The following is an 11,584-nucleotide window of genomic DNA, read 5'->3' on the forward strand; positions in this document are numbered from 1 at the left end:
GATGAACCTGGCTTTGGTTAGATTCTTTGTGAAGTTACATCACAGCTGACAAGCAGCAGACTCTGTAGTGACTTTGTTGAACTTCACTGAGTCTATGATGGCTTTAATGCCACACTGTTCAAACTACTGTCAAAGTCGCCCTCTTATTTCACGTTATATTATTATAAAAATTAGGGTTAGGGTTAATTAGATCATCTGCATGCACCGGTCTGCAATGCACTTGATTTTTCTGTAATTCAATCAAAGATATTCTCACAGATTATTAGAATAACCAATAAAGCCGATACTAGGAGAATGAGTTATATTAAGTGATACGATAACAATGATAATATTAAAATCATCATCATTATTATTATTATTAGCTCAGAGCTGCGGAATATCTATTTTATCCCGTTTAAGCGGAACTAAAGTTGACGGCTAAGGGGGCGGGTCGACCGCTATTCCGGTGCACAGCCAAAGTAGTTAGCAGCCAGGCTAAAAGCTAGCGAGCTAAGGGCCGCTTCATCCGACGCGACATGCCCAGCTGAAGCCCTGCACGGAAAAGGTGAGTTTCCAGGAACAACAAGAACGTAGGTGACGTTTTATTAACCTCAGTGCAGAAGCCATCAGACGAAGAGAGAGTCGCGCAGTTAACATTTTTTTTGTTTCGCTTCGTCCTCGACGTGTCATCTCGTTTGACAGCTTCCTGTTGTTTAGCTAGCCCAGGAGCGAGCTTAGCCTCGGACGGTATTAGCAGCTTCTGAGGTGGGAAATGGCTTCTTGTTCCTCCTCGTGATTTCCAGGCTGGGATGCGGACGTGAAACCAGTGGCATCGGGTCACTGGTATCGTTCCTGAGTGGTTTTCTCGGTGGTTTTCTCGGTAAGACGCATTAAAACGCTGGCTAACCAGTTCAGAGTCATTCGTGCTCTTCATCGTTTGATTGGTTTTTATTTGAAGAGTCGAACTTAGATCCGAGATGAAAACCTCAGTAGAGACATTATGAACATGGCTTAATGCTAATCTAATAACCTATGTACATATTTATATAGTTTTACGTAACCTCCAGGGCTGTGACGTTAAGTAAACAACAGTTGTCAAGCGTCGGTCTAACATTTGTACTGTAAATTCTTCTGATTGCTTCAGACTGTACGTGGTAAGCTTTTAATACGAATGCAAGTTTGCTGACGTTTGCTATTTCCTACCAAAATCTTCCAGCTGACTCGACATTATTCCTTCTTTGCTAATGATTGATTCATGCAGTGATAAGATCACATTAATGACCTTGTCAGTCAAGTCAAATAGCTTTGGCAGTAATGAGCCTATTTCCTTATTGATGCATGTGTCATCAGACCGGTTTAGGGTTAGGAAACACAGTATGTTCAACGATAGAATATGAATGTGATCCCATGGTTTGTTGGTTTGTCTTTTTTCTCCCTCAGGCTGTAAACTCACCCAGTGAAACCACCGGCTGCTGCGATGTCAGAGCCGAAGCCCCCCACTCCAACCCCTGGAGACACGTACAAGGGTTGGCTCTTCAAATGGACTAACTACATAAAAGGTTATCAGAGACGCTGGTTTGTTCTGAGCAATGGACTGCTGTCGTACTATAGGTAAGTTATATCTGGTTACTTGTGAGATGGCGTCGGTGAATTAAAACTTGCAAATTCAAAACTATAAACTCAACACAACTTACAGTAGCCTTATGGAAATGAAAAGGTTGGATTAAAAAAAAGCTGATTTCACACACCAGTTATTTAGATCTCTGTGTTTGACTCATTCATTCGTCACTTGTGTGTCTTCAGGACCCAGGCAGAGATGGGTCACACATGCAGAGGCACCATTAACTTGGCCACAGCCAATATCACTGTGGAGGACTCGTGCAATTTTGTCATCTCCAACGGCGGAGCGCAGACCTACCACCTGAAGGCCAGCTCTGAGGTGGAGCGGCAGCGATGGATCACAGCGCTGGAGCTGGCCAAAGCAAAGGCCGTCCGTATGCAGGCCGAATCTGGTGAGAGAGCAGAAACGTTGATGGGAGACTTGTATAAAAATACTATGTGTGCAAAACTTCATCATTTTATCTTCCTCATCCTCTTCCTCAGACGACTCCGGTGACGATTGTCCCTCAGCTCCACCCAGCTCAGGACAGGGGGGAGGCGCCCGTAACTCAGAAATCCAGTCCACACTGCGAACAATGGGCAGCAAGGTGGAGGACCTCACCACCTGCAACGATCTCATTGTCAAGCATGGGTCTGCCCTTCAAAGGTATCCGTTGTCTTGGCAGTTTGACCTCTTGAGAAGGAATTATTCAACAAAAAGAGGAGTGACTATTTTATGTGCTTGTCCCTCAATGTATTCCTCTCTTCTAAACACACAGGTCTTTGTCAGAACTGGAGGGGATTCGTGTTGGAGGGGACATGGGAGAAAAGATCAGACAAGTTACAGAGAGGGCCACACTGTTCAGAATCACCTCTAATGCCATGATCAATGTATGTTGCCCCCCGCCTGAATCCTGTAGGAACACACTACACTGTTCTCTCATTCCCTAACGTGTTACTGTTGTGTTTGCATGCTCCCCAAGGCCTGTAGAGACTTCCTCTCCCTGGCACAGACCCACAGCAAGCGCTGGCAAAAGTCCCTAACGACCGAAAGGGACCAGAGGATACGCCTGGAGGAGACTCTGGAGCAACTGGCTAAACAGCACAACCATTTGGAACGAGCTTTCAGAGGAGCTACGGTTCTCCCCTCTTCATTCAGCAATCCCGCCTTAGGTAACAAAGGTAAGGCGCTCAACCCCAGCTGAACATTTTTTTAGATTTTGACCATTCCGAGTCCAACTGGGCTTTATAGTCGTTCATTCTGACACCGTCTATCTTCACTTTAGGCGGAGGTTCAGGAAAGGGAGACGCCAGTGACGAGGATGATGACAATGAGTTCTTTGACGCTATGGAAGATCCAGCAGAGTTTATTACTGTTCCTGCCGACCCCAAGTATCACAGGTTATTTACTGTCTTTCCTTTTTCAAATCTCAGTGATTTAGTTTATCTTAAATATTCTTTGTATATTTTATTTCTTTTTGGTTTTAGAATATCTGTTGTCTTGTTTCTCTGTTCCACAGGAGATCTAACAGTAATCTCAGTGGGTTCAGCAGTGAGACCGGGATCGATGATCAGTCTGTCAATGTGAGTTGAGTTTGAGTTTACAAGCAGGTGTAGATTTGTTTTCACTTGTCTGCTTGTCATCGTGTCAAAGGTCCCTGGCCGTCAACAAAGTTTTCCTCTTCTTCCTTCAGTTTGATGACCTGTCTATGGCTTCTAACCCGGAGTCTCCCCAGACTCTGGAGCTGGAGCCAGTTCGACAAAGACGGACTCATATTCCTGACAAGCCCAACTATTACCTCAACCTGTGGAGCATCATGAAGAATTGCATCGGAAAGGAGCTCTCAAAGATACCAATGCCTGTAAGAAACATGTTCCCTTTTTGACAAGTAAGGTGGCTTTTTATTGAGAAATATCAAAAGTAACATAACTCTGTGTGGTCCTGCACCTGCCAGGTCAATTTCAATGAGCCCCTCTCCATGCTGCAACGTCTGTCCGAAGATCTGGAATACTACGATCTGCTGGACAAGGGGGCTAAATGTCAGAGCTCTCTAGAGCAGATGTGCTACGTCGCCGCTTTCACCGTCTCCTCCTACTCCACGACTGTCCACCGCACAGGGAAACCCTTCAATCCACTGCTGGGAGAAACCTTTGAGCTCGATCGACTCAGGGAGTGCGGCTACCGCTCCCTATGTGAACAGGTATGATGACTAACCACAAAACACAGTTAGAGTTAACAAGCTATTTCTGCCGTTTCGAACTGTTCAATTGAGATTTGAAGTCTTGTATAGTCCCAAGAACAAGACCACATTCCTGTTTTACCATAATCCGCCTCTGAAAAATAAACATGGTTGTAGTGTTTAAACAGGCATGTTTGTTTTCGTGACTAGGCTCCAGCCTTTCACTGAATTTATTACATCTTGTCTCACTTCACTCTGCGCCTCTTCTCAGGTGAGTCACCACCCACCTGCTGCAGCTCATCATGCCCTCTCTGAAAAGGGCTGGACACTCAGACAGGAAATAAGTCTGGCCAGCAAGTTTAGAGGAAAATATCTCTCGATCATGCCCCTGGGTGAGTTAATAAGTCTCATTTAAAAGCTCATACATTCAGTTTTTAGTTTTAGTTATATAAGTATTTTCATTGAACAGGACACAACACTCCCTGATGTAACCTTTGTTCCATCTGTGTTCCCAGGTTCTATCCAGTGTTTGTTTGATAAGAGCAACAATCACTACTCTTGGAAAAAAGTAACTACAACAGTCCACAACATTATTGTGGGGAAACTGTGGATCGATCAGGTAATTCTACAATGATTTAGAAACAAATAAATGATATGGATGCCTTCGTGCACCACAATGTTTTCGTTAAGTCTTCAGACAGCTGAACATGTTGTCTCTTTCCACTCTGTGCCACCAGTCAGGGGAGATAGACGTGGTGAACCACAAGACAGGAGATCGCTGCCACCTCAAGTTTGCTCCCTACAGTTACTTCTCCAGAGATGTACCAAGAAAGGTGGGGTTTCAACATGTATTCTGTCTTTTCTCTTTTATGGTATGGAACTTCCTGTATGTAAAACCAGAGTTTAGAAGACAATAAAAATACAAATAGTTAGATATTACTACGTTTTTGCTCAGAAACTATTGTTTAATATAACATTTGTAACTGATGGCTGGATTTTTCTCTCAGGTAACCGGAGTAGTAACAGATAAGGATGGAAAGGCCCACTACGTGCTCTCAGGAACATGGGACGAGAAGATGGAGTTCTCCCGGGTAATGCAGAGCAGTAAAGGGGAGAACGGCACAGAGGGCAAACAGAGGACTGTGTATCAGACCCTCAAAGCCAAAGAAATCTGGAAAAAGAACCCTCTTCCGTAAGTTTCTGGTTTTAGTTAAAGTGCCTTTTAACCAAATGGAGCTGTGGTTCGGCTTTGTGCATCTGATCGTTTTATTGTTTTGACTTTCCAGAGAGGGAGCGGAGACCAGGTACTTCTTCTCCACACTGGCCTTGACTCTCAATGAGTTTGAGGAGGGAGTGGCGCCAACAGACAGCCGACGACGCCCTGACCAGCGATTGATGGAGGACGGCCGCTGGGACGAGGCTAACGCTGAGAAACAGAGGCTAGAAGAAAAGCAGCGCACGGTCCGTAGAGAACGGGAGAGGGAGGCTGTTAAAGCCGTCTGCTCACCTGAGGAAGGTAGGAAACGAAAGATGGCCGCTTCTGTTTGTTTGGTGTTGTCCAATGTTTTTCTGTCCATTCATCTTCTGTCCACTTTGTCTGTCTCGGTCTATTTTTGTCTGCTTGTCTCTGTCTCAACCCTAAGCTGTCACTGAGGATTCAATCAATGACTCGCCCTTGAAAAGCAAGTACTCTTGTCTTAGTCTTTCCCCAGCCTAGCTCTACACTTCACGTTTGTGCTAGAATCTTGAACACACATGCACCTGTTTGTGTGTGTGTGTGTGATGTAAGAAGGTGCTGTGGTTAATATCTTCAACTTCATGTCTGTAACTTCTCCTTCACATTTGACTGTCCCTTCATCCGTTTGTTTCATTTAGCTGATGCACAGGAGACTGGCACAGAAGCAAGTGAGGTTTCTGATGAAAGCAAGTATCACCACGGTTAAACATAACATGTACATTTTAACAGTGCTCCTAGTGGCATTTTAAAAACACTCTGGGAAAGAGATGACCTCAGTTTGTCCACAGACGCCTGAGTCTCTGTTCTAAAGACGTGATAGTTACTCAAACAAGAAGCAAGTCGCTGTTTGGAGCAGAAACACAGTCAGGAATGTTTAACTGCTCTCCTTCATGGTGGACAAGGTTATGTGACATATCGACAGAAGTCATCGGCCATTTTATATTATAAATTTAAACTTCCTTCAAACACCAAAGGGCAGCACTGATCAGCGTTTGCAGTTTCATTGGCTTCTACGTTACATTTTCTAAGTCAGATTAAATAAGAAACTGTCTTTTAGTTTTATGACAACTCGAATAGCACTAGTGTGTACATCTGCCAGTCCCCATATGAAACCACATTTAGATTCACCAGATCTGGATCTTTTTCAGGATCTGCACACACTCATAGATGTTGTTGTTGATGATGTTTGAATCAAGATCCACAACTTGTTCTCGGAGAAGCCAACGGAAATGTTAAAACGCCCAATCTGACACTGTTAAAGAAAGAGAAATCAAGTTCCTCTGCACTAAAATTGAATGGGCTCCTCCATGAAATTTCATCTTCAGACTAGTTATTTTTTTTGATGCATTATCCTACTTATTAACCAGCAAATGCAGAAAAAAACACAACCTCTTTGATGCAGATTAAAAGGTATTGTATGACAGCACAATGGGCACAGGGCTGGTCAGTAGTTACAAAAAAAATGAAGAGGAGAAGTGAAGTTATACTTTGTAGCCCAATTAATGTGAGAAACGGTACAAATGTCATTGTTGCACGAGGTGAAGATCCCAAACTGGCCTCATCATGGTAAAAAAAACTGTTAGAGATCAGTCGACTCATCACAAACAATAGAAACAAGTCTCTGATGCTTAAGATGCCACGAACAGCACTTTCAAAATGTACACAAACAACAAATTGGTGTGGATTTAAGTCTCTTGAGTTGTGGATTTACATCTTCTTTTTGTGCTGGTGTTGCTCAGCTGACACAGAGGACTCTCCCCCTCTTACACCTGTCGCATGCAAGTAGCCCCTTACATTTTCACTGGCTGTTTAACCTTTGTGTCATTTGCTCATTTGCCGATCGTAGCCACTCCTTTGTTTCTTAACTTCCAAACGTTCATTCCTCCATCCCTCGTTCTTTTTTCAGCCCCTCATGGACCATCATTCCTCCCCCTTTTAAGCAAGTATTCTGGTCGTGGTTTTACACACAGTGCAGTTATATTAGACTTTCTAGTAATATAGTAGAATCCAGATTTTATTTCTCGATAGATCGTTCATCCTCCCTCATTTCCTCCTTACGCCCTTTGCAACTGACTCTCTCTTAGTGGAAGGGAAGGACGGTGCTAGTGGAGCTCCAGTCAAAAGCAAGTAACATTAGTCCCGATCCCCGTTGTCCCACTTCTGTTCCTTTTTGTTTTGTAAGCGTGTATCGATGGAGACCAGATGTCACTAGTGGTAGAAATATGTAGAATAAACCAAGCTTTGTAATACTGTATTTTAGAGTAGTAACCTACTGGACACTGAACACAATACTCTGGTCCCCCGAGGTTAGTGAAGTAGTTGTGAGCCCCACTCTCTCCGCATGAAGCCAAGTGCAAACTAGAGCCCAGCTGATATGGATTTTTTTGCGGCCTGTTCAGTAAAATAAAAGTTTTCCTATCGGCAAACGCTCATGCCGATGCTATCAGCCGACTTGTATATCTGTTGGGCTCTAGTGCAAAGCAGTTTTGCCTCCTGTGTTTGCTTTGAATAAGGTGCATCCGAAGACTTCTTCACGTCCATCGCTATTTGTTATTCAACCATCTGAGAGCATATCGGCTTATTTTGAGCTGTGATATGTTGCCGTGGCTCAGCCGCTCCCTTCCATCTTGTTAACGGACCTCTCTCTCCATTCAGGTGCCCATCAAGACAACCACCAAGCACTGTGGTTTGAGAAGATCGACGACCCTGTATCCGGAGAGACCTTGCACATCTACAAGGGTGGTTACTGGGAGGCGAAGGAGCAGGGCAACTGGGAAATTTGCCCCGACATCTTCTAACCGCAGCCGAATTGGCCCTTTTTCCCTCAGCGGTGTTCAAATGAGAAGGGGGTAAGAAGAGACCCACCCGACATCGGCTAAGAGTGTGGAATCGAGCCTGACGTCAAACTTTCTTTAATGTCTGTAGCTTCAACCGATCACCTCAATGTAGACACACTGCACATTGAGCTTTGTAGTAACATGGCGTCTGGTCAGTCAGTGCTCAGAAACCCTTCTCACTGCCTCTCTAACACTCAACTTATCTTTGTCTTCTTCTGCTACTTGTTCTCAGTCCGTGGGCCTCTGTGGGTATCCTCAGAAGCACTAATGTCAGGCATCATTCATCCAGACGGCATTACTATTTATAAGGTTTGCTTAGACAGAGTGAGCCACAACCTAACATCTATTAAATGTGTTTCTGTTTGTTGTGCATTCCTGACCTTTGTCCTAACGTAGAATCTATTGCATATTCCCCAGCACAGCACCAGAGTCAAAGGGAGTCAAAGTTCTCTCCGACATCTTTATTTTGAGTCTTAATTGACGGCAATTTTTTTTCTACATGCAGGCTTTTATTACCCTCGAAGAGTAATTCATTGAATAATAAATATTCTTTATTTGGTGTATATGGTTAAATACCATATACATTAACATAATTGTTGTGTAATCATGCTAATTTGTATTGGTACCAATGAAAGATGTAATATTTGCAAGAAATTGAGGGGGAGGAGTTTCAGTCCTGTTGTTTTTGTTTGTTTTGCCTAGCTGTTAACAATCTCCATAAATGCACCAGCCTCATCGTATCGTCTCATAAAATATATTGGATTTACCCTCTAATCCTTTCATGTTTAAGATCAAGTGTGTTAACAAGTCGGCTTCTCGCTAATAACCGAATCAACCGTTTAATTTCTGCTTTTCAAAGTAAATGTTGACGCTCACAATTTGAATGTTAGGTGATTAAATTTCGGAGCTAACGCCGAGCCGTGTGCTTGACGATTTGTGATGTGATGTGAAATATGAGGCAGACGTCTTTGGTCCTCCTGGTTTCCGTCAAACTCACCGATCACAGCTTTAATCTTAATATTTTAGCGTTGTGTGTGTGTGAAGATGTTGAACAGACCGCAATAACAGTGCCTCGGTGCATTGATACACTCATAATGGCACAAAATGAAATGTGAGAACAGTGTGAAGGTAAAAACAAAACTACAACTGCAAATTCTGAATCCTGTTTTTGTCTCTGCTGCTGTTTGTCACTGGAGTGGAAAGACTGTCTGGTTGATGAAAATCTGAATTTCATTTTATATTCAAGTGTACTTAAAAAGGAGAAACACTGAAAATGAAGATCACAAATCATGATGTTGCAAATATTTATGTGTAAATATATGAAATAGTAAAGTAGCTGTGATATTAACTGGTTTTGTTGATGGAGAATCTAAGGGCAGCGATGCACTTTTAATTTGTTTTCTTTGTTGTTTTCATTTACTCGGATCCGGATGCAGTTTCTTTTTCTGAGCTTTGCAACACGTTACAACAAATCATCTTTTTCCACATAGGATAGCTTTATATATTTTTATTTTAAACTTCGGATTTACTCATAATTGAAGTAGATTTCCTGATTCTACATTATGTCCCTTTCATTACAGAGATGACAGTTTCTTTTCAGTCTTTTGATACAATATAATCTTAATTTTTAACCATTGGTCTTAATTGTTTAGCCCTGTTATCACATTCTATGTTTTAACTGTTAAGTTTCTACCTTGTTTTTCATTCTTGTTCTTTACAGTCATTTTTTTTCCCGCACACAAAAAGAGACTGAAGGTGTTCTTGCACTTTAGTACAGTACAGCAGCTACTTAATATGCCCTAATTGATATAACTAATAAACAGTCGGCTGTTGGTGTTCGCTAATGAAGACTTTGTGAGGTTGTTTCAGAAACTTTTTCCTAAACCGTGTGCAGTAGTTCAAAACATATGTTCATGAGTAAAAAAAAAAAGATATATACATATGTATTGAAAGGCATTGATTTCACCCTTTTTCTGTCCATTAATTGAGTTTTTAGCAAGATTGTGTAAGAGGTTGACAATATTAAAGTCTGTTTGGAGATGAAGTGCAAATATCTGGTTGTGTCGTTTGTGTTCATTTAAACATTGTATCAAAAACAGCTCAGGTGAGTTAATGGTTCATAAAGCAGATTTTACATGTTTATATATTTTGAACTAGTTTACATCTGGGATTAAACCTTTTTATATACAGTTTGACAACATTAAAGTCCCACAATACTTGCAGAAAAACAGTATGCTTAATTAACATATCTGATCAGGGTAGAAATGTAAATCAATCATGTACTTACGACATTTATGGCAGATAATATTCACATCAAGGAACTGATGCAGCTCATTTCACAAATAAGATATGGATAAATACGTGACCACCAGTGTTGTGCATGAACGAACGCAAAAGAACGCGTTCATTTAACACGTTCACTTTTATGAGAACGATGAACTGAACGCAACTCAATGACAAATAATGAATTTGAACGGTGAACAAGTTTATATTGAAGCGTTTCATCATCACTATTTCTCCGCGGCGTCTTCACAGGTGACTTACATACGCAAGCCTGTGTCCGCCACCCCCCCACAGGAGATAATGTGCCTGTGTGTGAGGTCGCGGCGCTTCCTGGTTCTTCCGGCACTACGCTGACGGTGCGAACAGCCCAAGTATTTATCATGGGCGAGGAAAGGAGGCGGACCGCTTTTCGCAGCGCTTCTACCTCCGGTGCGTCCCCGGGGTTAGAGGATGATGGTGTGACGTTAATGTATTGTTTTACATTGCATGTGTCACGTCATGATCAATCAGTCTCCTGTGTCGCCTGTACCAGGAGCCGGTCACCAGTCACTGGTTATCTTGGCTCGCTGTCTGGCCGGTAACCAGCCGTCCGGACCGCTCCGTGGAAGGAGGAGGAGATGTTTCTTTACTTGGAATGCGCCCACTTCATTTCTCTGATATACAGCAGGAGCAACACTCGCATCCCCTCTAGGTGGTCCGTCACTTCTCGTTATACACACACTTTTAGCGTATTTTCCCACAATGCCCTGGTCCACTACGTCACACACTACAAAACTTTCCTTAAAGGGGCAGGCCATACCTGCAACACAACAGCTCTCGGTCTCATATACAGATGGCAAGAGAAAGCAGAGACGCAGACTCAGCAACTACATCCGAGATCCGATGCACCTTATTATTATCTGAGGTATTTTTACACACTGTCTGATAAACATTCCGACAGTAAAGGCAAGGAGTAGTGATGGATAAGGTTTTCTTTAACAAGTCTTTCATTCTCAGTTTCCACCTTAAAACTATGAAATTAACTGAACTACGAACTAGTTCAGAATTTAAATGGTGAACTATGAACGTGAATTATTCATGTTTACTTGTATGAACTGAACTTTGAACTAGTTCATGAGATGTGTTAGACTATTGTAGGACAGAGGCTTTCGAAAAGGTGGACTTAAACAATGTTTTGCCTTGACAATAAATTATAGTATTTTTTAGAAGTAGCTATATAACAATGGCGAGCTCTTGTATGAACCATATCTTTTTCAACTCTAGTTTAGATTACAATAAGATAATATAATACTTTATTATTGATCCCCCAAACTGAGGAATTCACTTGCTATAGCAGCAGATGGTCAAATAGAAGAAGACACAAGAGCAAGTCAGAAGTAACATATAAAAATAAAGGGAGATATGTACATGATATGCACTTTTTTGTGCATATTTTAAGGAAAAGTGAACAATGATTAATATACTTATAT

General features: G+C 42.2%; 1 protein-coding gene across 4 annotated transcripts; it reads left to right on the forward strand.

The window, feature by feature from the left end:
• The first annotated feature begins 435 nt into the window (after positions 1-435).
• osbp (oxysterol binding protein) lies at positions 436-9,883 on the forward strand. 4 transcript variants are annotated; one of them, XM_062388136.1, is made up of 18 exons: positions 436-544; positions 1,420-1,590; positions 1,783-1,991; positions 2,083-2,245; positions 2,358-2,469; positions 2,562-2,760; positions 2,865-2,979; positions 3,099-3,162; positions 3,273-3,440; positions 3,534-3,779; positions 4,030-4,150; positions 4,274-4,377; positions 4,496-4,591; positions 4,766-4,950; positions 5,045-5,274; positions 5,402-5,440; positions 5,634-5,681; positions 7,651-9,883. In XM_062388136.1, the coding sequence occupies exons 2-18, from the start codon at positions 1,457-1,459 to the stop codon at positions 7,791-7,793; spliced, it is 2,376 nt and encodes a 791-aa protein (XP_062244120.1). In that variant the 5' UTR covers positions 436-544; positions 1,420-1,456; the 3' UTR covers positions 7,794-9,883. The 4 variants fall into 4 exon arrangements, with proteins under 4 accessions (XP_062244120.1, XP_062244119.1, XP_062244121.1 ...); XM_062388135.1 differs by lacking the exon at positions 436-544 and adding an exon at positions 665-859; XM_062388137.1 differs by lacking the exons at positions 436-544; positions 5,402-5,440 and adding an exon at positions 667-859.
• Positions 9,884-11,584: the final 1,701 nt, after the last annotated feature.

The sequence above is a fragment of the Platichthys flesus genome, chromosome 5 (genome assembly GCF_949316205.1).
Source record: "Platichthys flesus chromosome 5, fPlaFle2.1, whole genome shotgun sequence".
NCBI classification, from domain to species: domain Eukaryota; kingdom Metazoa; phylum Chordata; class Actinopteri; order Pleuronectiformes; family Pleuronectidae; genus Platichthys; species Platichthys flesus.

Bases quoted from the DNA above. Each gene is read 5' to 3' on its own strand.
- osbp (XM_062388136.1), top strand. From the start codon at position 1,457: ATGTCAGAGCCGAAGCCCCCCACTCCAACCCCTGGAGACACGTACAAG. The intron at 3,163-3,272 runs GTGAGTTGAGTT...TTCTTCCTTCAG, and splicing joins TCGATGATCAGTCTGTCAAT to TTTGATGACCTGTCTATGGC. The intron at 4,151-4,273 runs GTGAGTTAATAA...CTGTGTTCCCAG, and splicing joins TCTCTCGATCATGCCCCTGG to GTTCTATCCAGTGTTTGTTT.